The sequence below is a fragment of the Scomber scombrus genome, chromosome 16, assembly GCF_963691925.1.
Source record: "Scomber scombrus chromosome 16, fScoSco1.1, whole genome shotgun sequence".
NCBI lineage: Eukaryota > Metazoa > Chordata > Actinopteri > Scombriformes > Scombridae > Scomber > Scomber scombrus.
Window position 1 is genome coordinate 13496828 of NC_084985.1, and position 27453 is coordinate 13524280.

The window sequence follows — 27453 nt, forward strand, 5'->3', positions numbered from 1 at the left end:
CAGAAAATTAATCTGCCATCATTTTGAGAGCTTTTGAAACATTAACGTTTGAGTCACTTATCAAGCAAAAATTCTAAAAAAATATTTGGCTCCTGCTTCTCCAATGTGAGGATAGCCTTCTTTTCAGTTTGTTGTATCATTACAGATGAAATATCTTTGGGTTTCAGTCTACAGGTTGGATAAAACAAACAGTGTGAGGATGTAACTTTTGGGAAATTGAAAGAGATTTGTCATCGTTTTGTAAAGTTTTGGAGACAAAACAATTCATGAAATGAAAATATTTGTTAGCTGCAGCTTTAATGATCTGAAATGATATCATTTCTGTGTATTTGATCTCCTGAGAAACAAGAAATAAAGACTTTATATGAACAGCTAATGAAAGAAAATAGAAAAAAACAGGAAATAAGATGAAGGCTTTAAAAAGTAGCCGCAATTAATGGCATTATTATAGATGCACTGACGTGGAGAATGATATTGACAAGAATGAGACGGGAAACAAAGGGAGAGAGTAATGGGGAAACACTGGTATCCATCATAGGGAGGAGAATAAAAAGAATATATAGGAACACACTCCATGCAAATGTGGAGAGAGAAACAGAAACAATATCCTTATTATTGTGCTGATGTGTAAGAATGAGTTGATTCTGTAACCTGACTGTCTCTTTTCCTTCCCTTTCTCTCCGTATCAGTCTCTCTCCCTTGCTCCCATAGTAATCATTCAAACCTGATTGCTCTGATCCCTCTATTTGTCATTAAATAAAAGCTACACACACACACACACACACACACACACACACACACACACACACACACACACACACACACACACACACACACACACACACACACACACACACACACACACACACACACACACACACACACACACACACACACACACACACTCACACATACACACCAAGAGACAGAAACTAATGCCATTTAATCAAATTGTATTAATAAATAAAAGGTTTTTATTTCCCATAAGTCCATCTGGTGGCCTGCTTCTCATCACACACACAATCCTTCATCTGCTGGTCAATAAAGCTCACACACACACATGCATGCACATACAAATACACACACTCAACTAAAGGCACAGATGACCACACACATTGGTCTGTGAATCTAAATTTAGATGAGTTCAGTCTGCTAGAACCATTGGCGGCAAGAAGAAACCTTTATCAAGCCAATCTATTTGTTTTCCGTTATTTCGCCAACGGGTTTAACAAAATGCTATCGACATATGTGTTTTGTGGGTTTAATTTCACAGCCCTCTACAGTTCAGTTCAAATGTGACTACAGTTTGGATCCAGTGATTTAAGAGCACAGTTATCAAATTTTAGTGAATGAAAATAGACCTTAACTTACAACACCACATAAACACAAGACAGAAATAAAAACTTTATGCATTAATTTGCTTATTCTTCTTTGATAGATTACAGCTGTGTCTATTACTTTTTTTTAAATGCTGTTTGAAACAGAGTTGGATCATTTGAATTCTGATGCAACACAGAGCAGTGTAAAATATGAGTGTACAGTGTGTTGAAGTCACCTGTATTTCTTTATTTTCTTCTCAACTAAACCCAAGCTGGTAGCTAACCAAAAGCAGACATCGCATTTTGTCGTCTGTCCTTTTTCAGATCTGTTCCAGAGCTAAAATTTGGATGACATGAATCAGCTGATTGCCCTTTCTGATAAGTACAAAAGGAGCCACCAGAACTATACTAGGCACTAAAAGTCCATCTTGGAGAATTCCTCTTTGCAATTCCACCACATCTGAAGAACTGTGAAGATTAGGCAAATGAGCTTGATAACGGATTAAAAATGACAGCGACGTTTACGAGGTAGTTTTCACACATAAGGAGTCATCCTGTAGTTTCTTTGTATGTGCTGATGAGTAACTATTACGTGTTAATTGGTGTAATGTATGAATGAAAAGGCGACATGCGGAGTCATCAAAGTAGACTGATAATTCCAGGTAGCGGTAGTCTGTAAAGTAGGTGATCTGCGGAATTTTTGATGGTTATCTTTTTCTGCTGTTGTACATTAATTGCAATGAAACAATGAGCAAATTAAGTTTTGTGCATGTTTGCTCTTCTCTCACCGCTGTTTCCTCCAAATTACCCTCTGAAAAAGACATCTTTTGGCACCTTGAACTATCTTAGAGGAACTAACTGTATCCTCTGGTTCCTCCAGTCGAAATACAGGTTTTTGATTTCCTCACCAAAGTTGTCACTATTATTTAGTTTTAGGTTAAACTTTGATTGAAAAGGAAACATTAAAAGTGCTTAGAACTGATTGATGCTTCATCTGTGGATTTACTTTTTCGTTGAAAATTATGGGAATATTTGAAGACATTCAGTAAGTTAATACATTTGCATAGTCTTTTTCTAACAGTTAGGCATTGTCAAACCTTTTGTACATGTGGGAGGATGCAATCAATTATTAAAAATAATGAAAAAAGGGTATCACATTGGAAGGACACTGCAGATATTCTGGCTAATCTGTAACCTGAATATCAGTGTGTTTGACATTCATAAATTTAGATTAATACTGAAGGGAGAAATGGAGAAATTCTGTCAATCACTGTCTCTCAAACCACACACACAACCAGACACTACCCACCAGCCCCCTCTTCTCTTCTCTCCCTTTCTCTCTCCCTGAATGAATCGTTCCTTGTTTCTGAACTGATGGAGCGATAAAGTTGGTTTAAACAGCCGTAGACACACCGGCACACACTGCTGAGGCAGGAACATGTGTCTTACATCAGGAGCTCCCAGCTATACAAGAGCTAATGTTACCATCTGTATGCGCGTGTGTGTGTGTGTGTGTATGTGTATGTGTGTCAGAACAGGAGTGCAACATGTCTTTGCAATCTCCTATCAGCTTTTAATCTCTCCACAGCAAAGAGGGGGATGCAGTGAGAGAGAGAGAGAGAGAGGGGGGGGAGAGGAGAGAGAGAGAGAGAGAGAGAGAGAGAGAGAGAGAGAGAGAGAGAGAGAGAGAGAGAGAGAGAGAGAGAGAGAGAGAGAGAGAGAGAGAGAGAGAGAGAGAGAGAAGGCACTCGGTGAGAGAAAGTGATAACCACTCAGTAATAGAGAGGAGAGACAGAAAGTTATCCCCTATCTCTCGATCCTCCCATTATTCATTTGTTTTGCATGGCTCCTTTGCTTTTTCCTTGCCTCGGGGGGAGTGGGAGCGAGGCAGGAGTCTTTGGTTTACATGTGTGTGTGGGTGTGTGTATGTGTGATTTAATTTTTATTGTCTGGATACTGTGGGAGTTGACAATTTTCATTTTGGCTTCTTGGTTACTTAGCAGGGCTGCGTTACAGGCAGCAATGTCAACATTCATTCTTCACTTAGTGCTTGCTAGGGACTCAACAGCTATTATTTAGCTTGGAATGGTTGACTTGCTAAGCTTGTTTGGACCTTTCACAGTATTGTTGCTGTCCAATTTGCAAAGCAGCAGCCTCTGTGATGTTCTTGCTTGTTTAATAGTTTTCTTTAAGAGTGTTCTCTCCAAGAAAAATAGAATATAGATTCAAGAATGTCAAGTAGCAACAAGACAGTCCTATGTGTTAGATCTTCCCATCAGCTTGTGAACACTAACATCCAACAGTCGAAAACATAGATACTCTCTCTACCTTGTACACAATAAAAAGCCAACACTGAAAAGGGTTTAAAAGAGATTAAGAATGTCTAATAACAGTTGGTCTCTAAACTAGATCACTACCTATTGCTCAGGCCAGACAATGTGATTTGTACCCGATTATGGAGCAGGTTGGGGCTTAAATGTAGGTATAGCAGGTAAAATGCTGCTGGGGTTTCATAATGTTTAAACAGATTGGAAATACAGAATGGGGGATTTAAAGTACCAGGAAATCACAGTCTTCTCAAGTCTCCAGTTTTAGGTTCAGTTCAGTAAATTACTACAGAAAAAGAAATCACTTTGTTTTCAATTAATATTCAGAAAGGAGTTTACAAAATATTAATATAAGATATTAATATATAATATGTTTGTGATATTTGCTACTGCACCTGAACCAAAGTCATTTGACAAAGGTTTACTCATGTTAAAGTTAAGTCCATTGTTAAAACTGCATGACGCTGTCTCTTAAATACTTTTATATGACTCACAGAAAAGCAACCCTATGTGTAGACACACTATGGAACCTTTATACTAAACCAAACTAGACAACACACTCAAAAATACCATTTGATGTAAAGTAGTTGTACATGGAGATGTTTTAACTGTTGCCAAATTTCCAAATAATGTAATAATAGCCTATTTCCCAAGTTTTTTTCAATTCACTGATTAGATATCTACAAACCACACACATACAACAAGTAAAGAGGGAGATAGATTTAGATTTAGATAAAAACAGAATAAACATTGGTGGCTACTGGCAGTTGGTGTGCAGGAGTGATTTTGTTCAATGCTGAAGACTAATGTCAATATTAAATGTGTTTTCTTGTCTTTTCAGAAAAGCAACATTTAAAAAAGGCTGTCAAGACAGCTCTGACAGAGTGATTTAACTAGACTTGGAAATTAGTCTACACAGCTGAAAATGCTTCAAATATCATGTAGTGTAAGGTCAGCAGAGGAAAACTCCTCCACAAGGCTTCACCATTATGCATCACAACAGCTCTTGCTTTTGGAGGCTCTGGGGGCAGATGTGAGTTACTGCTTACAGTTGCTTACTGCAGAAACACTGATTTTGAACACTGGCCAAGTCCGTGTGTGTGTGTGTGTGTGTGTGTGCATGTGCATGCACTTTCAGACCTTATTAGGTTGTACTTGTGGTGATGCTTAACCCCACTCAGAGTTTGCAGCTTTTCTCCTTTCTCTCTCTCTGCCTTTATTTCTCTGTACTCTTTCCCCCTGCTTCTTCTCTCTCATCTTCCTGTCTTTGTCGTCACTCCCTGCTCTCTCACTCTCTCTGTCTGTCTCTCTCTGACTATCCCTCTTGTCTCCTTTGGCGCTCTCTTCTCTCTCCCTCCGTCTACTGCTCTCTCGGTGGTCTTGAGGTAATGTAATGAAACACTTGTTTGCTGGCTGATCTGCAAATAGGGGGCTTTACATAATGGTGATCTTTCACATATGTTTGCAAGGTGTATCAGAGAGCATGTTCGTATTTGTTTCTGTGCTCCATACATATGTGTGGTTGTGTGTAATTTTAATTGTTAACAGCATAAAACACTAATCACTAATTAAGTTAATTCGACACAAGGGAGCCTTATTATATATGTGGTTAATTTCAATGTTGAACCAAGAATCATATTATATTATAACCATATTATAATATTGTAAATGTAATCATATATTATATCACCTTTAAATGATGAATCTTTAAGTAAGTTGGGTCATATTTTTAAATATATATATTATATATATTAAATATATTCCATTGTCATCAGAGAGAGAGAGAGAGAGAGAGAGAGAGAGAGAGAGAGAGAGAGAAAGAGAGAGAGAGAGAGAGAGAGAGAGAGAGAGAGAGAGAGCGAGAGAGAGAGATAGAGAGAGAGAGAGAGAGTGAGAGTTGTTCTTAATCAGCGAGCTGTGTTAGATCAAAGGAATAACATGGATCTACTTTCAGAAGGGATTTTCTCTCTAAAATGGGTTTGGTTATCTCAGTGACCTAAACCCCAAATGCAGGGGAAAAAAATGTACAACTGAAAGTGGATTCCTATCAGACTTGAAAGAATATTCTGTTAGAGTTTGTGAGATGGATCATGGTTCCAGTGTTTCTGAGAAGAGAGGAGATAACACTGTTATAATTGTGTTGATGTAGTGCAAATGGACACATGAGGCCAGTTGCTATGTTTTCCTCTAATAGGATAGATAAACAAAGACGACAGATACAGCCAGACTCAATAAATAGTGTGTGAGTGAATGCTGGTCTGTGTGCTGTGTGACCTCCTCTTTTACAAGTTACATGTTGTGAGATGTTTATGTAGCAAAATCATAAAGATCACTTGAAAAAAAAAAAGCTCAAGGGACGTGTGAGCACAAAGTACTGTAGTTCAGAGTGACACACAGGGCATGTGTGCACACACCCATTGTTTGGCTGCACCTGGTCCATTAAGGAACAGGATAGATGGGACTAAGGGACCTGACTGCATGTGAATGTTTGTGTCAAAGCGTGTGTGTGTGTGTGTGTGTGTGTGTGTGTGTGTGTGTGTGTGTGTGTGTGTGTGTGTGTGTGTGTGTGTGTGTGTGTTAGCTTGTGTCTGTACAATCTCAGAAGCCAAACATCTGCAGCAATGACGCACCTTCAAATAACAGTACACACACACACAAACACACATACGCAAATTATACAATTACTGAACTGATTTTTAACAGCACAGAGGACTCCCTCACCTTTTGTCTCTCCTATCTGTCTCTCCATTCCTATCTCACTCTCTTATCCATCTCTTTAAACAAAAAGAAGGCATTATTCCCATTAGTGTTTTGAAATGTTATTTATCTCTAATTCGTGAGCACACACACACACACACACACACACACACACACACACACACACACACACACACACACACACACACACACACACACACACACACACACACACACACACACACACACACACACACACACACACACACACACACACACACACACACACACACACACACACACACACACACACAGCACAGAGAGTAACAGACTAGTACATGACTCTAATTAAAGCGTAGGATTTTAACAAACTTGAGTACAAACACTGTTCCTTAATGGAAAAAGAGAGAGGCTTGATTACTTAAATTTGCACTGTAATTTATTTATTTTTTTGTTGCATTCACTTTGAGTTTGAATTTCTTATACAGTAACTGTTTTAATCACACAGCTAAAAATATGGGCCTACGGCAATTTAAATGTTTTTAAAATACACGGTATGATGGCAACGATGCATCAACAAGGGGGAATCAAACAGCATACATGCTGGATTGTTAGTTTATTTGGTTATTTCTGCTTTCAAGTTGTGAAGAAAGTGTAGAGTTACACCATTTTATTGTAACTGTAAGTGATTTCTCACCTTTTTGGACACTGCAGGACATGGCATTTCTATTTCAGTTTTGTTGTTTATGTGGTTTCCTATATGATTATGGCTTGTTCCATTAACATTGCATCACTACTATAAAACTAGGCTGACTGGGAAATGCTACAGTAGCTTCAATGAGAGACAGGTAGATATTGCCAGCAGAAGTAAACACAAGCATGCATCAAAGGCCTTTAACCTTTGTATTTTAACGAGAAGAAAATCTCAAATCACAGAGCTTCTGTGTGTAGGCCTGGATTTCAAATTTGACAGAATACAGGGTGTAATTATTGGAGAGCTGTGTAATTTGATATGGAGTGAAATTAACTGTCAAGAGACTCATATGGCTTTATTTCACTTATTTTTATTCCATCTGTGTCGCCAGTTCTTACCGTTTCCAAAAGGTTTGTACACATCAGTCACAGTTTCCATGGAAGTGTGCGCAATGGGTCGTCAGTTTCGTTTTTATAAATCCCAACTCTGACATAAAAACTTCATCTTTCAAGTTTGAATATGTCCTTTCCTCATCTTCGTGCAAATACAATGTTAATAGCCAAATGGTTAAGGCACATACCACATAACCGTAACGACACCTCCACTCTCTCTCCTTGTTGCCCATCTGCCTCTGCATTGTCTGCTATAAGAAATAAAATATCCAAAACTCATGCCCACACTACTCAGAAAACTGTCATGTCTGAGGAAAAAAGGTCTACTGTAGGCCTCATATTGGTTGATTGGGGAAGCAGTGGCATGGAGACCAAAATACAACTTGAGAAAACTCAGTCTCTCTATGGCTCTCATTAAAACATCTTAGCTGTAAAGACAGAACAAAAACAAGCTTCTCACAGCACAACCTTCCCATCATTTCTTTAGCCTTGGCTCTACTTAGCTACACAGGACCACAGGAACACAATATGAGTCGATATACTCAGGGAGCAAACAAGTCTTGAACAGCTGAAGCTGTGCTGAGTTGTGTTGGGTCCTGTTGTGTTGTACAGAGACACAGACAGAGAGAGAGAGAGAGAGAGAGAGAGAGAGAGAGAGAGAGAGAGAGAGAGAGAGAGAGAGAGAGAGAGAGAGAGAGAGAGAGAGAGAGAGAGAGAAAGAAAAGAGAAATGGTCTTACGGGAAATTGAGTATACAAGATGCACCATGCCAGTGGAGAAGAATTCATAAACACACTCAGAGAGAGAGAGAGAGAGAGACACACACACACACCAGTGGAGAATTCCTAATGAGTGAAGACCTCACAGGGGACACAGAGAAAAGGGGAGGAGTTAAGGGATTTGCGGAGGGACAGACACAGGAAGAAAGAGAAAAAAACTGATGTATCTCTCTCTAGCTTTTACCCCCATATCAAGTATGCATTGCACTGTGGGTGTATATTATAAGTTTGGGTGAAGATGTGAGGAGTTAGAAGTGAAAACCTCCATTCTGCATTCCACACGCACGCACGCACGCACGCACACCCGCACACACACACACGCACAGTGATGGCACAGTGTGCTGCACGTGCACGTGCCCAGGGCAATCTTGCTACCTTGCCAAGAGGGCCTTGGACCGCCACGGTTGCCATGGTATTGCTCACTCACAAACACATTCACACACACACACACACACACACACACTTTCTCACTCTCTTTCTCTTGCGCTCTCTCTCTCTCTCTCTTTCTCACACACACACACACACACACACCAGCACAGGGTGTGACTAGATGTCCTAAAGTGAAGTGGATTAAAGTGTCAAGATGACTGCTCGAGTCTGTGTGCGTGCATTCACTGTATGTGTTTGAGTGTGTGTGTGTGTGTGTGTGTGTGTGTGTGTGTGCGTGTAGGTGCAAGTGTGTGTCTGATTGCAGTTTGTGATGTGAATCTGAATATGAGCATTGCACCTTTAGAGTCCTTCCTAAATACATTTTGTCATTTAAATTCCCATCTTCCATGCTCTAACTTGGTTAAAATCTTACTGCTTTACATTTTTCTGAGCAACGTAAAACCATTCCGACTTGTTCAGAGATACAGGAGAGGAGAGATGGGATGATTGACTACTGACAGCAACAAAAAGGTAGGTGGGAATGCAAATTGGACTAAGTGGATCTCTTATCACTCATTGCATTGAAGTTTGGCAGGCCATCTGAGCAGTGCCACCGTAACAGTTAAACAGTTTTCAACGTTTTTTCACCTTGTGTGCTGTGACAAAATTCACATTTGTGATGTAGGACTCTTTGATGCCTTCTTCCATTCAAACACATGGAGTTAAAAAGCATTTCTCCCAAACTGCATATATCTCGGGCTCGGAAGAGAATGAACCTTTGAGAGCAAAAAAGAAGAGAAGGCTTTCAGAGTAATAAAGATAGTTTTGCTAAGTGGGACATTTTTACATTAGATGGCCAAGATCCACTTTGTCGATGTACTTTCAGACATTTACTGGTACTACTTGTACAAAAACTATTCATTTTCTCCAGCCTCTTTTCTCTCTAATGGCAAATTACATCAGTTCCCATAACCAAGGCAAAAGGGTTGATTGTGTGAAAGAACCTCAGATTAAAAGAAGAGATGAGGGAGGGAAAGGAGAGACGCACCAAGAGAGCCAAGACACAGAGGAAAGGGGAAGGCAAGCAGGCAGGGTTTACAAATTAACTATTGGTCAGGGGTCAGATGGACATTTAATCTAACCAATCAGCTTCCTAATTACACAAGCGCTGCCAGGATGGTGTACCCTATGCATTTCTGTGTGTGTGTGTGCGCTGGCTAGCATTGCGTGTAGAGGTCTTGTTGTAGCAAAATGAACATCTGGCCTCAATATTGGTTCCATGTGTGAACACACACGCATATGCACGTCTGCATGTGTGCACACACACACACACACACACACACACACACACACACACACACACACACACACACACACACACACACACACACACACACACACACACACACACACACACACACACACACACACACACACAGCCTGTGGTGAATTGCTCCCACCTTACACACAAAGAAAAAGAGAGAAAGAAAGAGAGAGAAAAAGAGCGCAAAATGGAGAAACACAGAAGGACTCAAGGAGTGGATGTGTGAGCCGTAGCAGACAAACACTCAGAAATATAAAAAGAACACACATATGCACACATGCACACACTCCCAGTAGTGTGTGTGTAAGTTGATTGTAACAGTAATTGATGTAAACGTCTAAATTACAGCTAGGAGCTAAAATAACCACTGTGTTTTACCGTTGCCATGTCGACATGATGAAAAACACCTGGTTGGTTTACTGGCGAGGAGGGTGGAACATCTGTGTCATGGGTGCCCAGCTGAACCAATGAAAAGGCTGTGTGTGTAAGCGACATGTGTCTGAACCAATGAAACACTCACTGGAAAGAGAAGCTATCTAAACAGACGGCATGTTAGTCTCAAGTCAAACTCATTATATCACATTACATGATATTATGAGATATAAATACTGCATCATTAAAAAAAAATCAAATCCTTTGAATCTGGTTGGTCTTTAAATGTATTTTAGATCAAGATTCTTGTATAATCACTCTTAATCTAGAGGCTGTCTATCTATCTTATAGTTAATGGTTTTTCCGTCTTCAGCGCCAGAGTGGTGCGGTTTGTCATATATATAGGAGAATTCCCTGAGTGCCAAAAAGTTTAGACAATCACAGGAAAGTCTTTTTGAATGCTTTACTGATCCCAAAAGGATCATCGTCTTGCTGCCTCCCATCCACAGAAAGGTCGATCTCAGGGTCATCTACCCACCAGCAGCCCTGGAGCGAACAGGCATTCAATATCTTGCTCAAGGACACTTCAGCAGTTCAGATACGGCAGCTTTCTACTTGAGGAACATCTGACTAATCACTATGCCAACCTGCTGCCAAAAATTAAGCCAAAGAAAAACCACACTGCCAAATCCCAGGATTTTAAAGTCAATGTAGTGTACTTTTCTGTGACTGATGACTGACTTTGCACTTCAAGTGGTGTGACGTGGTAAAGAAGAAAAAAAAAAAAATCATGCTTCCTGAGCAGGATGATCAGGGAACTTTTTTTTGTCACACCCAAGTCGGAATCAGTCAATCAAAGCAGGCTTGAAAACAGGATTAGCATCCAAACATGTGCCAAAATCTAGTCGAGCAAATAAGCTAATTCTTGTTTTGAGTGAGCCTGAAATGCCAAGCTGTCACCTTCACACTATGTATGTTGTCAGCTGTAATATGTGTGCAAGTGTGGCATGTGTGGAATAGCCAAAATGGGTCTAGATGTGGTTAAAATGGTGTAATTTGTTTTTTAAGCCAAATGTAATATTCCTAGCAGACAATGAGGCTGCTGTGGACTGTCACACAGCGTAAAGCCACACACGGGTCATAAATGTGACACACATGCATGCACACACACACACTCACATCAAGCAGACACACAAAGACACACACATGCTGAAACACAAGGTGATGCACCAATATTTCCACAAACATACACAGGTCAAAATTACAGCAAACAGGTTGTCTGATTATGTTTCTGTTACACTAATCACAGCCTGGATTTTATATACTGGACACATTGTAATATACACACATGTTACCACACACACAGGCACTCGCTTTTTCTTTTCTTTCTAGCATGGCCGTGTTTATTTGAGTCTGTGTCCTGATGGGAAATGTGACTGCTACACAAACAAACTGAACAGTCCAGAACAGACAACCCTGTGTGTGTGTGTGTGTGTGTGTGTGTGTGTGTGTGTGTGTGTGTGTGTGTGTGTGTGTGTGTGTGTGTGTGTGTGTGTGTGTGTGTGTGCGTGTGAAGGAGGGAGGGAGGGAAGGAGAGGGAGAGAGAGAGAGAGAGAAGTTTGGTGAATGTCAGTAAGTCTTCCCTTTTCCGACACACACACACACACACACACACACACACACACACACACACACACACACACACACACACACACACACACACACACACACACACACACACACACACACACACACACACACACACACACACACACACGTCAGTGACTAGAAAGAATAAAGCCAGCACTTTCCACCTTTTCCATAAGGTATATACTGTATATGAGATGTGTTTCTAAAAACTCTTTTTTTACAAAAACAGTCTTTGTGCTCCATTTATAAGGACATCTCAAGAAAATGTACCTTTGAGCTCAGACTGCATACAGGTATACTGTTATATTGATGTCAAACGCCTCTGCTGGAGCAGAGCTAGCTGTAGCTGGATTTTAAAACAGCATATAACATGTACTGGCAAAATAAAATGGTTGCCTGCATTGTCTCTCTTTGTCAACTCCAGAATTTTTTTTCCAGATCAGCAATTTAAGATGTGAGGTCAAAAGGACTGTCGGTGATGACTAGGTAGAACTTATTGTGCACTGCCAGCAATTGTCCAAAAAGGTCAGGTTAAGAGCCAAACTGATACTGAACTATTGAGGCTGATATTGACATTTAACTGAATGATGAAAGCAAAAACATATTTTTGGCATTTCTGTGCTGCAGTTTCTTGTTAGTTATTGGCTGGCCGCCTGGATATATCTATTTTCAAATCTACCAAGAATATCTGCCCAGCACGCATATCAGTCGGGCTCCATTCTGGTGAGGTCTAACATGCCACATTTTCACCAGTAGGTTCCAGCTTTTAAAACAAATATCTTTTTCAGATTTTCAGTATTCTGCCCACACAAAAGACAAACTAATTATGCAAGGAGATTTAACTCTGTAAATAATTATACATTTCATTTAGCACTTCTCTAGACTCTCAAGGCGATGCTGCATCAACAAATAAATACAATACCTGTAGAAAAAACTGAAAAAACTGTTTCACTTAATTATACATTGAAGTAAATTTGAAGTTATTAATTTAATATGGTGTTTTTAGTGGGACTGTAAAATGTTATAATGACAACAAAACCAAGAAAATAAAAACACAATGTTTAGATAACATAGCATATCAGTTGAGTAACAATTTCTAAGCCTAATCTCTAAAGTGTTTTCCCTTTTTTGGCTTTAAAAACATTAAACACACACACACACACACACACACACACACACACACACACACACACACACACACACACACACACACACACACACACACACACACACACACACACACACACACACACACACACACACACACACACACACACACACACACACACACAGGCTGGGGCATAAGCTCTATAATTTCCTGTAGTGGATATAAAGTGATGTTAAATTATCAGTACGGAAAATAAGTTCAATTCATGCTTTAATTTCCTTACAAAGCACACACACTCACAAGCGCACACTCAGAATGCAAATACAGACACACTGCAAAAGCAATGGGAAGCACTCACAGTCACGCAGATGCAAGTGTACACTGACACGCATCAATTTACGCAAGTAAAGAGGAAAGAAGGGAAAAAGAATGCAAAAGTAATGAGAACTGTATGGAAATACAGCTGTATGTGTGCGTGCACGCGTGACAGTGTGTATGTGTGTGTCTTTTAAACATAATTAGCTCCGTCGGGCAGAAATGTAAACGAGAGAAACTTTAATGAAACTCTTCTCTGATCTGCTGAAAGCACACATTCCCGTTTATCTCTCTCAGTTCGTCTCTCTATTTTCTCTGTCTGTCTCTCGACTCAAATGGAATTGAATGTCACGCATGGGACTTTAAAAACCCTGAAGGTTCACATTTCAGCATTGCATTATGACCACATAAGATGAACACAATTATATTGTGTTTGTAAGGTCAAATCCACAATTCCTCCCTCTCCCTGCTTGCGTCCATTTATCTCCACTTCTCTGTTGTCCTTGAGGTAGAATTGCCTTTGAAAACAATCTGGAATTTATTAGATGATCTAAATGTTGGGTCACTTCACATATGTTTGGGTATATTCACATGTGTTCACATATGTTTGGCTCAGAGGTGGACCTTTCTCAGCCCTACTTAACTCAAAAAAACATCATTACTCAAAGTCTGTCTGATTCCATTTATAAACTAAAATGTCAACCAAAGCTTTTACTTTAATTTCATCTCTAAACCTCATACGCTTTCTGTCCTTGTCTCATTCAGTTAGTCAAACAGCCAGAAAATAAAATTTCAGACTGAGAAAACTTCTTTAATGTAATAAATCGCTATGAAAACAAAGCCAATAGTGGGGCAATGTCTCAACAAGGCAACACTGTGCAGCAATTATAGATCAGGCCTTTCAAAAGAAAATATTCCCTCCTCTCTACAAAGCAGAAATCCTCCCATAGCAGAATACTAAGAACTCAGATTCTGGGTGTGTGTGTGTGCGTGTGCGTGTGTGTGTGTGTGTGTGTGTGTGTGTGTGTGTGTGTGCGTGCCTCTGCGGGAGTTTTTGCGCATTCCTGAACACTTTTGTGTGTGTGTGTGTGTGTGTGTGAGAGAGAGAGAGAGGTGTGCATCGATCCTTGTGTATCAGGTGAGTTGTCCTTTGAGGAAAGGCAGGGAAATGAAAGAAAAAGAATTAAAAGAGAAAGATCAATGTGAGGGAGAATAGAAAGAACAAGTGAGGATGAGGGAAAAACACACACACACACACAGATGAAATATGACTTTGGCCATTTGTTTCTGCTTTTGTCTCTTTTTAATCCTTTGTCTGCTCCTCTCCTCCCTACTAACTCATGCCCTGCATCCTTCCATCATTGCTCTTCCGCCTTCTCTTCCACCCTCCCACCCTTCCTCCCACCCTTCCTCCCTCCCTCCTTCCTGGCTCTGCCTACTTCTCACTTGCCATTTACAAAACGTCAATTTGTATTTTGGGCCAATTCACCTTTTTATAATTCAGGCTCTGCCCTGTTGCGTCAAATGACTTATTTAAATTGATCTAAACATTTGTGTTCATGTCTTCAAGTGCCAAATATGTGTGCATGTGTGTATGTGTGCATGTAAAGCTATTTTAGATGATCCTTTGCATTAGTGCCCCTCCCTAACCCTGCCCAATAATGACTCAACCTCAGCCTCTGTGTGTGTGTGTGTGTGGTGTATTTGTGTGTGTGTGAGACGTGTCAGTACATGCCATGGAAACTGAGAATAAATATTGTGTTGTGAGGAGGGAGAGAAAGATAGCAGCAAAGGCCTTACTTATGAAGCTATTAAAGTAATAAGTCATGTTCGGTGTCCTCACTTTAATAAATTGTTAAATTGTGTGTCTCTCCTCTCACACCACCCTTTTTTATTCTGACTTTCTCACACACATACTTAAAAACAGTCTTTTTTTCCTGCTACTTAACACATTATTCCGTCTACTGTCCTCTAAAACAAGCACAGATGCATGTCTGGACACTTTTTTTACATGGAGTGTCTGTATAGGTGGTCGTCTTGACATGTGTAGTCATACAGTTCCTGTCAACCCTTGCGGACATGACCTGATAATACAAATGTTATCGCGTGACCGTGACCCTATGTGGAAAGTATCATTTTAACATTAAACCCTTTTGACCTGCCAATGGGTCTGCCATTGTAAACTCACAACGTGAATAACTTTATCTTAAAGTGTAGTGGAGATACCTAAGTTACCAAATATGTCAAGATTTATTTTGGAGGAATGTGCACAAGACAAGAAGATTTCTATTTGGTGCAGGTATAAAAGACACAGAGTCCTTGGTTTGAATATTTCACTCAGTATACGCATCACAGATACAATGACGAGTTTATATAAGCGGATCCAGAAAAAATATGATACCGTCAGGAGTGGAGGGAGTGGATAGTGTGGAAAACTGAGATTTTTCCAACTCTGATCTGGTACTTAAAGTAATAGCTAAACATTTAGTTATGCTTATTTATTAAGTATGGAGCAGTTAGCTTGGATTAACAAAAAATACTGAAAAGACAAAAAACTAAACCTGACAACTTTTCTAAAACTCACTTATTAACAAGTTAAATATAATGTATGCTTACTCTGCATGTATAAACAATGTGTAACAGTGATTGGAGCTAAATGTGAAGGATTTCTGTGGAACGTCTTTTGTGAATCTTAAATCTTTTTTTAAGGGGAAAAACAAAAAACTATAAACTGTTTAAAAACTGTATGTTTAGGGGTTAACTGTCTCTCTTCTCTACTCTTTATCTCCCAATGACTCTCCCAATCTAATTTTTTTCTTCATATCAATTTTCTTCCTTTTCTCTCTCACGCTTTCAGTCTCTCTCTCTCTCTCTCTCTCTCTCTCTCTCTCACTCTGTCTGTTTCACTCTCTCTGTCACAGACAGTAACACACGCACTGCCCCACCCACGATAATGAGTAAACCTCTTGCTGCCCCACCCTGCCCAGTCTGCCAAGTTACTGCCAACACCTTGCACACACGCACACACACACACAATACAAGCAACAAGCCAACCCTCAACATGTACAAAGGCGCCATACACTAAACTCTCAAATTGACATGTGCATACACACACCATGAACACCATTCTCATATTCAATACTACCACTTAAATAGACCCATGTCAATGCCCTGACACTACACACACACACACACGCACGCACGCACGCACAGTCTATTCTGATCTAATGTGATCATAGCCAATAAGCTCTGTGGCGGTGGCAAACCACAATATGTTCCTGCCAGTCCATGACATCACTGTGAATTGAAAAGCATTGTGGGCCACAAAGTAACTTGAGGGAACTGACTGACAGGTGGTAACCATGGGAACTGTCAAGTTTGCCCCCCCTCCCACTATTGCCGTGGCAACAGGCAAGTTTTTAAGTGTTGTGTGTTAAAATTTAATTTAAAAAAAGGATGAATGCAACTTACGGGAAAGGAAATTATGTCATGGAATCATTCACACATGGACAAAAGCTCAGAGATACTGTATGAACATGGACAAGCATGTGGGGACACGCATATACAATTTGTTAGCCAATGTAAATCTGCATAAGTACTCTGAATGTGACTCAAGAATTACAGATTTCATTGTATCTGCTCACTGCATGAGGCCTAATCCTCACATCTGATTCAAAGGACAGGAAGTTGAAGGCGTATTAATAGGAGCACTTAGACAACTAATGCTCTCAGCAGGTAGGATCTGGCTGTAGAGATCCAGCTACAAATTCCCCCATTCAGGGCTAAAAAAAAATTAGTTCAAATGAGACAAAGAAACAAGATTAGGTAAAGAGAGAAAAAGAGGTCAAAGTGAAAAAGGAATTATAAAGAGTGAGAAAAGTAGGAGGGTGCATGCATTTTTAACCTTACCCGTAGCAGGGATTGGGACTCCTCTTTAGCAGCTCCTCCTTTCCCCTCCTGTCCTCCTCCACCTCCACCTCCACCTCCACTCCCCCCTCCTCCTCCTCCTGTGTACTGTTGAGTTGGCATCTGGCTCTGTTTCTCCCCTCCGGCTCCACCTGCAGTGGCTCCTCCTGGCCTCCCTCCTCCGTACAGCTTGGCGTCTCCCAAAAACGACTTGGTATCTCCCAAAAATGACTTGGTGTCTCCCAGGTAAACCATGCTAGGCGAAGCTACACCTCTTTTCTGCTGTGAGGCCTCGTGATTTGCTGAAACAAATGACAGTGAGAGGGGGGAGGGGAAAAGAGAGGGGCTGCCACCTCCTGCTCCTCTTTCAACTCCTCTTTCAGGTCCCATTCGTTCCTTGGGCACCCACAGTAGACCATGAGCCTGCTCACCTCCTCTTTCTCCTGGTCCTCTTGTCTCCCCAAGGACCCAGCCTTTCTCCCGCTCTCTTTCTTTCTCCTCACCTCCCTCACTTTTTACCACCCCTCCTGCTTCTTCCCTACCTCCTTCTGCCAACCGTCCCTCAGGCGGTGCAAGGGAGTAAAGGAGGCGAATATCCCCCTTGCTCTCTTCTTTAATCGCTAAGGTAGAAGGAGCCGAGCAGCCATTGGCTGAGAGCGTTAACGAAGGTGTCAGTGAGGTCGTCAGTGAGGTGGGTAAAGTTGTTGTCAGTGAGCTTAATGAGGGGGAGGATTCATGACAGTGAGCTGAGTTGAAATGGTCAAGGAGGGCTGATGAGTCAGGAGCCGTGAAGTCACAGCGTCGACAGCGACAACATGCGTGGACACGCCTGCAGAGAGAGAAAAAAAAGAACTTGAATTAGTAGAAATTAAATGTATGCATTACAATATAATACGTTAGAAATGTTAACTTTTTTAGTTTGAATTTTAATGTCAAATTGTTAATGTTGGAAGAGAATGAAAGTGCCTAAATTAATGGCATACATTTTTTATTTGGGTTTGTCAAACCTTTGGACAATAAATCCAACATGGCGTTTCGAACAATAGACACACTGAAGTCAAACCTATAACAATACTGAAACTGAACATTAGAATAGAGACATAGCTAACTGGTTTAGTTTAATTTATCAAGACTAGTCAACCCATCTTGAATTCCATGGATTTAAAATGTAATAGGCTTCAGTCTGAATCACTTTAATGGGCTGTATATGACATGCACTTTAAAAAGTTTTCATTGATCAAATTTAGAAAAAAACCTGCTCCCTGAATTGACTAAATTTAAAGTGCATTAGTCCCAGCCTGATTTCCCCCGACTAGTGAGTTAGAGTTTCATCGAGCCTGTGGCCAAAATGTGACTCAGTGTTCCACTTAATCTCAATGAATTAAGGCAAAACTGTGAGGAATGTAAATGAATCTGAATGACAAGAAATGAATCACCCATCAACAAACCACCTTCATTTCCTTTTGGCAAGGCCCTGAATGACCAGCACTATATACACTACACCAGGAATTTTCCTGGCTCAGAAAACAGCCCTTTTTGCTTCTTGTGCGGGCCAACGAGCAAAATCAATCGACCATCTATAACAAGAAATTGGACTCTTGTTTGCAGTGGTTCACAGTGGGAACACTATAGCCAGAATACATGTTCAAAAGAATACAATAATAAAACAGCATCTTGATATTTTTTTCTGTGCTGAGGGAATCTAATGATATGACTGTTTTACTGATTATGTTGGAAAGCGTACTAAATTGTTTAACAGACCTCTCATCTGGGATACAAATAACTAGATAACAATTCAGACCTGTGCTTAACTACTAAAAATATACCTAGGATGCACATTGCTTAGCAGTTAACTAATATTTCCCCTTTCATTAGGACCATTATTTGGCAGATGTGTCCTTTAACTCCAAACTGGATGAACTCTTGTTTACTTGTTTCACTTAAATCTCACTTCAAGTAGCAATTTGCTCAACACTTGCTGTTTTCTTCTCACTACTGACCTCTCATTACTGCCACACTGCCAGTGGGAGTGATTTATAACAAGGGAGAATAAAACTGAAAATATTTCATTGAAAACAGCTAAGAAGGTTAAAATAGCTATTTTTCCATTAAAGCAGCGTTTGTGCCTTCTTGCACATTCTGCTTTAAAACCTGCCACAACAATCTTCCATGCAGGAATACACAGACAAAAAACTTAAAAGGCATATATAAAAACAATGAGCAGCACACACAGTTGAACTACCACACAAATATTGAGGATACGGAACTATGTTGTTGAAGAAAATACACCATTTCTTTTATTTGCTGACCATATGTCTGATGTGTTTTCTGCATGAGTGGCAGGAAGTGAAACGGTAATGTGATGTGTAGGTTCAAACAAATAAAATACAAAATTTAAAAAAATATGTATTATAGAAATGCAGTGCGTATTTAAGTCTGTATATATTGTCTGTCTCTCTCGCCATACGGCATCTCAAGTGAAAGTATTTGTAGAAATTTGTCAAATAAGTGTGCAAAAGGACACCTTGTACCTTGTGAACTTAAATGTCTCCAGATGCTTAAGAAAAACAAAGTGGCCTCTCTGTTTGTCATCACCATTCATACACCACACCTACATGCCTGCATACATGGACCGGTTCACTTACTGACTCATCTCACCGTCTTACTTCCTCTGTCATTCTTTATCTCTCACACACAAAAACATGACTTATGAAGTTTATATCATTCTTTCCACACATACAGATCCAATCCCCCTTTGCTCTGAATGCTGTCAACAGCTACATCTGTCCCACACACTTTCAATCACACCCATCCCTCGGAAAATAAGAAAGAGGATGTTACATTTTCATGGAATTCAAGTCTTAAATCATGAAAAATATTAAAGCAGTTACTATGGAGTTTGATTAAGTGTCCTTAAACAAAAATGTTCATTGGGTTCTTGGCAAACTAAAAATGTATTTTGTTTAATCTTTTCTTGAAGTAATTTCCTAGAAAAAAGTAAGCATTACAACCATGTGAGGAGGTTATCAGGAAACTGAACATTTTTCCTTTGATCTACTGTGTTAATTGCTATTAATTTGCAGCATTTTGCATGACAATACTGTAGAGAAATCATTTTAAAAGAATAGCTTATGATGTAAACTAATCCAAGACTGATGACAGTGATGTAAGTTTGATGAAACTAAGCTCTGTTACATCCTCTACATTAAAAAAGTGTGACAATGAAAAGGACAAGTTTTCCTTCTTCCCTCATGTTGTACAATAAGTAGTCAAAATGTGCAGTGAAGTTTTAAAGCCTGTGTGCGCTTAACATCTCCTTTTAAAAAGGTCACACACCAAGTGTTATAAAGTATAAATACAGCCGGATCATGGCAGTATTTTTGTCTTCATTAAGAAATGTTTGAGAAATAACATGTATACATAATATTTTTTATTATGGGTAATAATACTTGTCTTGGTTTCTTAATATAAATCTTTGGTATAATCTACGACTAGACAGTTCTGACACAGTGCAGGTAAATCACTAACCATCATTCTGGCAGTTGTACACATCTGTGCCTTGGAAATATGTCAGAACGTTGGTGGGAGTGTTTAGGTGTAAAAGTTACTTTGAGATTGATTGATGTTTCAGTTGCTAACTTTTCCCCCCAAACACTACAGTCTTCTGTTCCAAACACTGTAATTAAATCCCAAATTTTGTTTTCTAAAACTTGCCCTTGGAATCTTTTAGATGTAGTTGATTTTAGTGGCGGTGTGAAACTTTCTGGCTTTATTTCAGTTTTATTTGATTTGAGCCCCAAGATTCAGAGCTTAGATTCTGTTAAGGACGTGAGTGAACTGTTAAATCCCAGCCACTCTCTTTCTCCCTCTCGCTTTGTTACCCTCTCTTCACTTTCCTCTCTGCCTTTCTCTCATTTTATCCCTGTTTCTTTGTATTTCATTCTCCCCCCCTCATCTTTTCTTTGTCTTCTCTTTTCTGTCCTTTCTCCCTGTCACTACATCTCTTCTTCTCTTTGTTCTGCATCTTCACAAACTGCCTATTTTCTCTGTCTATCTCCTTTTTCTCATTGCTCTTGCTCAACAATGAATCAAACTTTTATGTCTTTCATTGATTTGTAACAGAAATCCTGCTAAGATGGCTCTGTCAGACTGTAATTTTATGTGCATGAATGTGTAACTTGTGTACGAGTTTGTGAGCATGTATCAAGAAACAATCCAGACCAGCAATCTACATTAATACTTAAATAGTCAGAAAGATTTCACACACGTATCTCCAGTTCTCTGTCTCTAACTCTAACTTTCCCACACCAACACTCCCTCTCTTTCCAGCTCTAACTCACTGTAGCTTTCTCTATCAACTGCTGTTTGTGTAGGTGAGAAATTGGCTGTGGAATCCAGTCAGACTGCTCCAGGATTATAGATCCCTGTGAAACATAGCCTATAGCTCATTTGTACATGCAAGCAAAAAAAACGAAAGACATGTATAAAAACAAGAAGGTTTCAAACTTACAACTTAATTAAGACAAGACACTGAGGGACTGAGTCCTATTTTGAGAAAACTGCCAGAATTACTGACAAATACAAGCCTGTCAGTTGTAGTAGATAGAAAATGCAGCTACATAAAAGGTAGTGGTGACTTAGCAGTAGACAAGATTTTAAGATTGGCTTGAATTGTGCTAGTTTAGCAGATATGGACCTGGAAAGCATGGCTGATTTTATAGTGTGAGAGAAATTGAGAGGCATACGGTCATTTTCTGATCAGTTTCAAATTATTTGTACTTCACATTTGCTTAATTCCCTAAATCTGTGTTACCTCCTCTGGCGGAGAGTGGGCAATGACATAAATCACAGACTCAAAAGAACCAATGAATGATGACTACCAGAGGTGCACACAAGAGCTGACCAATAAGAATCTAGACATATGTAGCTGTAGCTGCACCAGAAGGGACAGGTATGCAATGCTTTAAATGTGTTGTCAGTGGAGACCAAGATTAGAAATCCCTACCAGAATACCTACAAAAGATTTCCCTTTCCCTGATTTCTCAGCAGCTTCCAGGTGTGGGTTTCTGAATGATATTCAGAAGTGTTTTAAAGTATAACTTTTTATATGGGTTGTTGCTAAAAATTACTGTGCTCAGTAAACATTTCCTGGATGTTTGGGTATAAAAAGAGAATTATGGGGTTTTGAATTCCAGTACAAGCAAAGCTTCAGCATCTCTCTGACTTGAGACAGAAATTTCCACCGACACACAGACACACACATAGACACACACATACACACATGAATATGCACACACACACACACACACACACACACACACACACACACACACACACACACACACACACACACACACACACACACACACACACACACACACACACACACACACACACACACACACACACAATTACCAGTTTCAGAGAGGATGGCAAACTGAATGAGCTGCTGTAAGTAAGCAGACATTTTTCAGGCATCTCAAAACATACATATGCATTCCTCTTAATATTATTACTACTACATTTTACTATGCTGACTAAAAAGCACTTCATCCTGCATTTATTACATATTTGAGTCTTTCATAACATTTTATATCTATGAATGAATTCTGGGGAGAAAACACTGTTTTATAATACCTAATAATATTTCAAATCAATAATATTACCCCTCCTATCCCTCTCTTACCTGTAGTGTCTGAAAATTTCTTCTTCCACTTCCGTGATGAAGTGACACTTTGTACAAGAGAACTCCCTCTCGCCTCCTTCTCCTCTCCCCCCTTCCTTGTCTCCACCACCCTCTTCCTCAGCCTTGACACGTTGGGGCGCCCCCTTTAGGTTAATCAGGGTGTGGCAGCTTTCGTAGTGTTGGAGCAACACGTCTATGTCGGTGGTGGCAAACGCACACTGGTCACACAAATGGGTGACCCCTAGGAACACAAAAACAGGACACATGATGAGCAAGAAACAAATAAAACATGCTAAAATCTATTGAAATGTGTAAATAAGCTGATAAATATTCTGGGGGGAAAACAACATGCAAAATTAATTTTATGCAGGAGAACTTTGCCTTTAAATACCTTGTGTGACAACAGGATGTGCACTTGAAATCATACCGGGGTCACCTCTAAGATTGGGAGGGGTCATGCTGGGTGAGGTGGAAGTGACAGGTTTCGAACCCATGGTGTCTTGCTGTTTGGCGGACTGAGGGAACTTGGAACAACATTTTGGGCAAGAGGGCTTCCGGCAAGCAAACGGGTGAGACACCTATTAAAAAAAAATTTAAAAAGAAGTTTAGTTAAGAGTAGTAAGGATAAAAGTTTGTTTTCTCCTGTTGGTTCTCTCATTTTGGTGCTGTGATGTTTCTGTCTATGCAGGTGATATCAAAGAGGCGGAAGCCAGCAGCACCAGTATGAATGCGCATCATTAACTAAATGATGCCACCCTCTATTTTGGCTGTTAACCATCCTTTCCACGGTTTTTAACAGCTGCAACAGCACTGTTTGGGAGCTGGCACAAAGGAGGGAGGAGATTGTGTGGGTGCACCGGGAGAAGCAAGGGAATTTTAACTAGGCTGGCAATTAACCTAACACTTGTTCATATACTACATTTTATCTTCTTGTGCTTACAAAACAGCTGATTGTGTCTTCTAATTGCCAAGCAGACACCACAACACCAAGCAAATAAACAGTTCAATATTTTACCAGTCTCACCTCCCCCAGGTGTTTTTGGGGCTGACAGAGCCCCTGTGGACAATACATGCAGTGCTGAATGCAGCATCGATGGATGGAGTGGTTGTGCTGGTAGTGCAGTAGTAACGGTGCTACTACGATCACATCTGCACTGTGGGCCATTGAGTACCGGAAATCACACAACTGACAGTTATAACTGGTCACGACTGCTTCTGTGTCGCTGCTGTTTGGGTCTCCTGGAAGAAGTAATCAGAGCAAAAGTCTGTTATTAAAACAGTTTGGGTTTCAGAGTGGAAAAACAAAGGCATGTCAGAAACTGTGTCATGGCAGCAAACAAGTAGGGTCAAGTACTATCCAAACACTAGAAACAATATAAAAGAAGGGGTCAAGCTGTTTTGTAGTGTTGGTAAGAACTAATAAGTAGGAGCAGGCAGTGTTGCACCAGGAAAGACCAAAAGAGGGATTATTAGATCATTAGACTATTTAATTTAGTTTCACTTGATCTGTAATAAAGCTATCTTCTACAGTTTTAGCAATAACACTTCTCCATACTTTCTCCCATTTCATTACCTTGGCTGGTGCCGGACGGGTTAGATGACAGATCTTTGCGGCTTTTGGATAACATGTGATCTCTTTCTCCTCCTTCTCTTCTCCCTCCTCTCTCCCGCTCTCTGTCCATCCCTCCAGGATTAGAGCTGTTGGGGCTCATAGTACCTGCTGTGCTCATTCTATGTCTTTGTTCATAGTGCTCTAAAAGCTTCGCTGAGCCCCCTGACCACTCGCAACTCCAGCTGCAGAATTGGCACCTATAATACGCCTGAACCGTATCTCGACCCGCCTCCCCCATCCAGCTCGACGAATCAGGACACGCCCTGACCCGGATGGAGTACCCGACCAAGGAATCGTCTTCCGCTCTCACTGCCACTCGCTCCGCCCCGTCTAAAATGTGACTCCTTCCCTTCCCCTGGCTGTCGTTGTTGTTGGCAAGCAAGGGCGTGGATGGTGGAGTTTTCACTTTATTTGGATGTGAAGACAGGAAGTGTTGTTCAAGTTCTGAGGAATTACTGCCCATGTATGTGAAGTTGCAGAATTTGCAGCGAAAGTACTTAGTGTTCCCCTGGCAATCAGAGGTCTTTCTGCCAATCCCAATTAGCGTGCCGCCCATGGTCACCTGTTGACAGTAAGATAAGAGAGAAAAAGACAAAGAGGTTTTGTTACATCATGATAAAAACATATACAGTCTCACATGTAACATGTAACATGGCATTGGCATTTTAGCAAGGAAGAAAGTATTGTAGTTCAGTCCTTGCTGCCATGAACAGTTACTTGACATTAGCTTGTGAATCAACACAAAGGGCCTGATTTACTAAGATCCCAAATAAAGGGTACTAAATTGCGTGTGCAGTGCAACAGATTGCACGTTTGGTTAGCGTGCATTTTGCAGGTGATCTACTAAGAATAAATGCACAAATGACAACAGGTGCTGACAGCGGTATTTAAATGAGAGTTTTGCGTGTCTTAATGGAGAGTTTGGATGAGCAGAAATCCCACAAGTGCAAAATGAAATCTGATCCCATGGAATTAGAGGCTCTAGTGGAAGAGGTCAACAAACATATTGGATAACACCAGAAAAAAAACGCCATATGGGAGAGTATTTGTGACAAAGTCAATGCGGTTAGTAAAAACAGAAATATCCCACTCCAAAAATATTGGAAAAAATCTGTTCTCTGCATATTCTGTCATTGTGCTACTCACCACAATAACAGCAGTCATCTGTGAGCAGTGCGCAACCGGTTAATACCTGCCCTTCAAAACGTATTATTTATAGACACAGTTAGCATCAGCAAAATTACCTCCAGGTTTGGTAAATCTCAATGCGTGTGCTAGATAACATATTTGCATTTTCTCCTCCCTGTATTTTGCACACTGGGGTTGAAACGCCCCATATTACATATTCATTATGGCAAACGTACTAAATGGACAGCACGTATTATCTTGCACCTTTGCAAGAACCTCAGTGCGCCGCGTTAGTAGATCAGCTTTTTTATGCAGGGGATGTCAAGTTTGCACATATTTTTACACACGCAAACCATGCTGTTGTACTGTCCCTAGTGAACCATATCCATATAATTCAAAGGTGACCCATGAAATAAATTTGAAATGAACCTGTAATTTTTCATTCCTGTGTTGCAGATATTTTTGGAGATGCATAACATGAGTGAAACACAGAGCTGTGTTGCTGCAAATTTGGAAAATTATACCTCAGCTGCCCTTATTACTGAAGGCCATAACGAATGTGATCCATCATTGTCTGTGTGTACCCAACTCTAACCGACCAATAACATATTTACCAGACTCTACTGAAGTATCCATTGGAAGGGGCCAAGATTTTGCATTACTGGGTAAGCAACCTGACACTCATATGTTTTTTATTAGGCGCGTAGACTGTAGGTGATTATAGTGTGCTGCTGGCTAGCTTGGTGAGCGGTCAACCTGTATTACAGTGGCATTAGACTTACTACTGTTTTGTCTCTGTAAAGATCTGTGTTTTGATGGGGAATGTTGGCTGTCTGGTAATGGAGGTTTGTATAAAAATATGCAAAAATTTTGAGTTTCATAAATGTTTGATAAACTTGATCTTTATACTGCAAATGTGATGGATATGCATTTTAATTTTAGTCCTAATCTTGCTGTGTTCATTTTCTTGTGCTTTTGAATTTGATTTTTGGATAATAACACTGTGGAACTTGCTTTATTTTTCTCTGTTGTAATTAAAACTTGATCATTAAACCTCTCACTGACTCTTTTAGTGGAGCAGACAATGAAGAGGAATTTAAATTCATTAACAGCTACTGCCTAAGAACATACATTTTAAAAAGGCAGAAAAAAGGACACTAAATGAAACGGCAGGATGAACCATTTATAAATATAGAAAAAGCTATAAAAGTAATATCCAAAAGAATAAAAAAATTATTACAAATGTGTGAGTTGGTACATTTTAGCTTCATTAAAGAAAATCAATTCAGAAAGTTAAATGAGAGCCATTACTGTGTGTGATCTCACAACAGCAATCATCCAATCATCACGTCTCACATACTCTGCCCAGGCAATTAGAGAGGAGCCAAACATAAAGTAATTTTACTGAGTAGAATGGACAGTGAGATACAAAGGGGAATATGAGATGGAGGGAGGGCACAGCAGACGGGAAAAAGCAGTAAATGTGTCGAGCAAAATAGAAGGGAGAAGAGAGCGGTGAGAGACGGATGAAAAGCAAATTGAGAATTTATAGAAGAAGGGATTAAGGTAAGAGAAGGTGAGCAAGGAAGAAAGACAGAGCCATGCACAGTGAGGGAGAAAGAAAGACAGATGATGAGAGAGACAACTGGAGAACAGAGAGAGAGAGAGAGAGAGAGGGAGAGGGAGAGGGAGAGGGAGAGGGAAAGGGAGAGGGAGAGAGGGAGAGGGATAGCGAGAGGGAGAGCGAGAGGGAGAGAGAAAGAGAGAGAGAGAGAG

At 40.2% G+C, this 27453-nt stretch overlaps 1 protein-coding gene across 1 annotated transcript in view; it reads right to left on the reverse strand.

Moving 5' to 3' along the window:
* The window catches only part of trps1 (trichorhinophalangeal syndrome I), an 88295-nt gene that overhangs the window by 35412 nt on the left and 25430 nt on the right, over window positions 1-27453 (reverse strand). The window contains exons 4-8 of the mRNA XM_062435416.1: window positions 24511-25111; window positions 23962-24176; window positions 23365-23515; window positions 22938-23178; window positions 17255-18080 (exon numbers count right to left, since the gene is read on the reverse strand). Coding sequence (XP_062291400.1) covers window positions 17255-18080; window positions 22938-23178; window positions 23365-23515; window positions 23962-24176; window positions 24511-25111 — 2034 coding nt within the window. The remainder of the gene's footprint in view (window positions 1-17254; window positions 18081-22937; window positions 23179-23364; window positions 23516-23961; window positions 24177-24510; window positions 25112-27453) is intronic.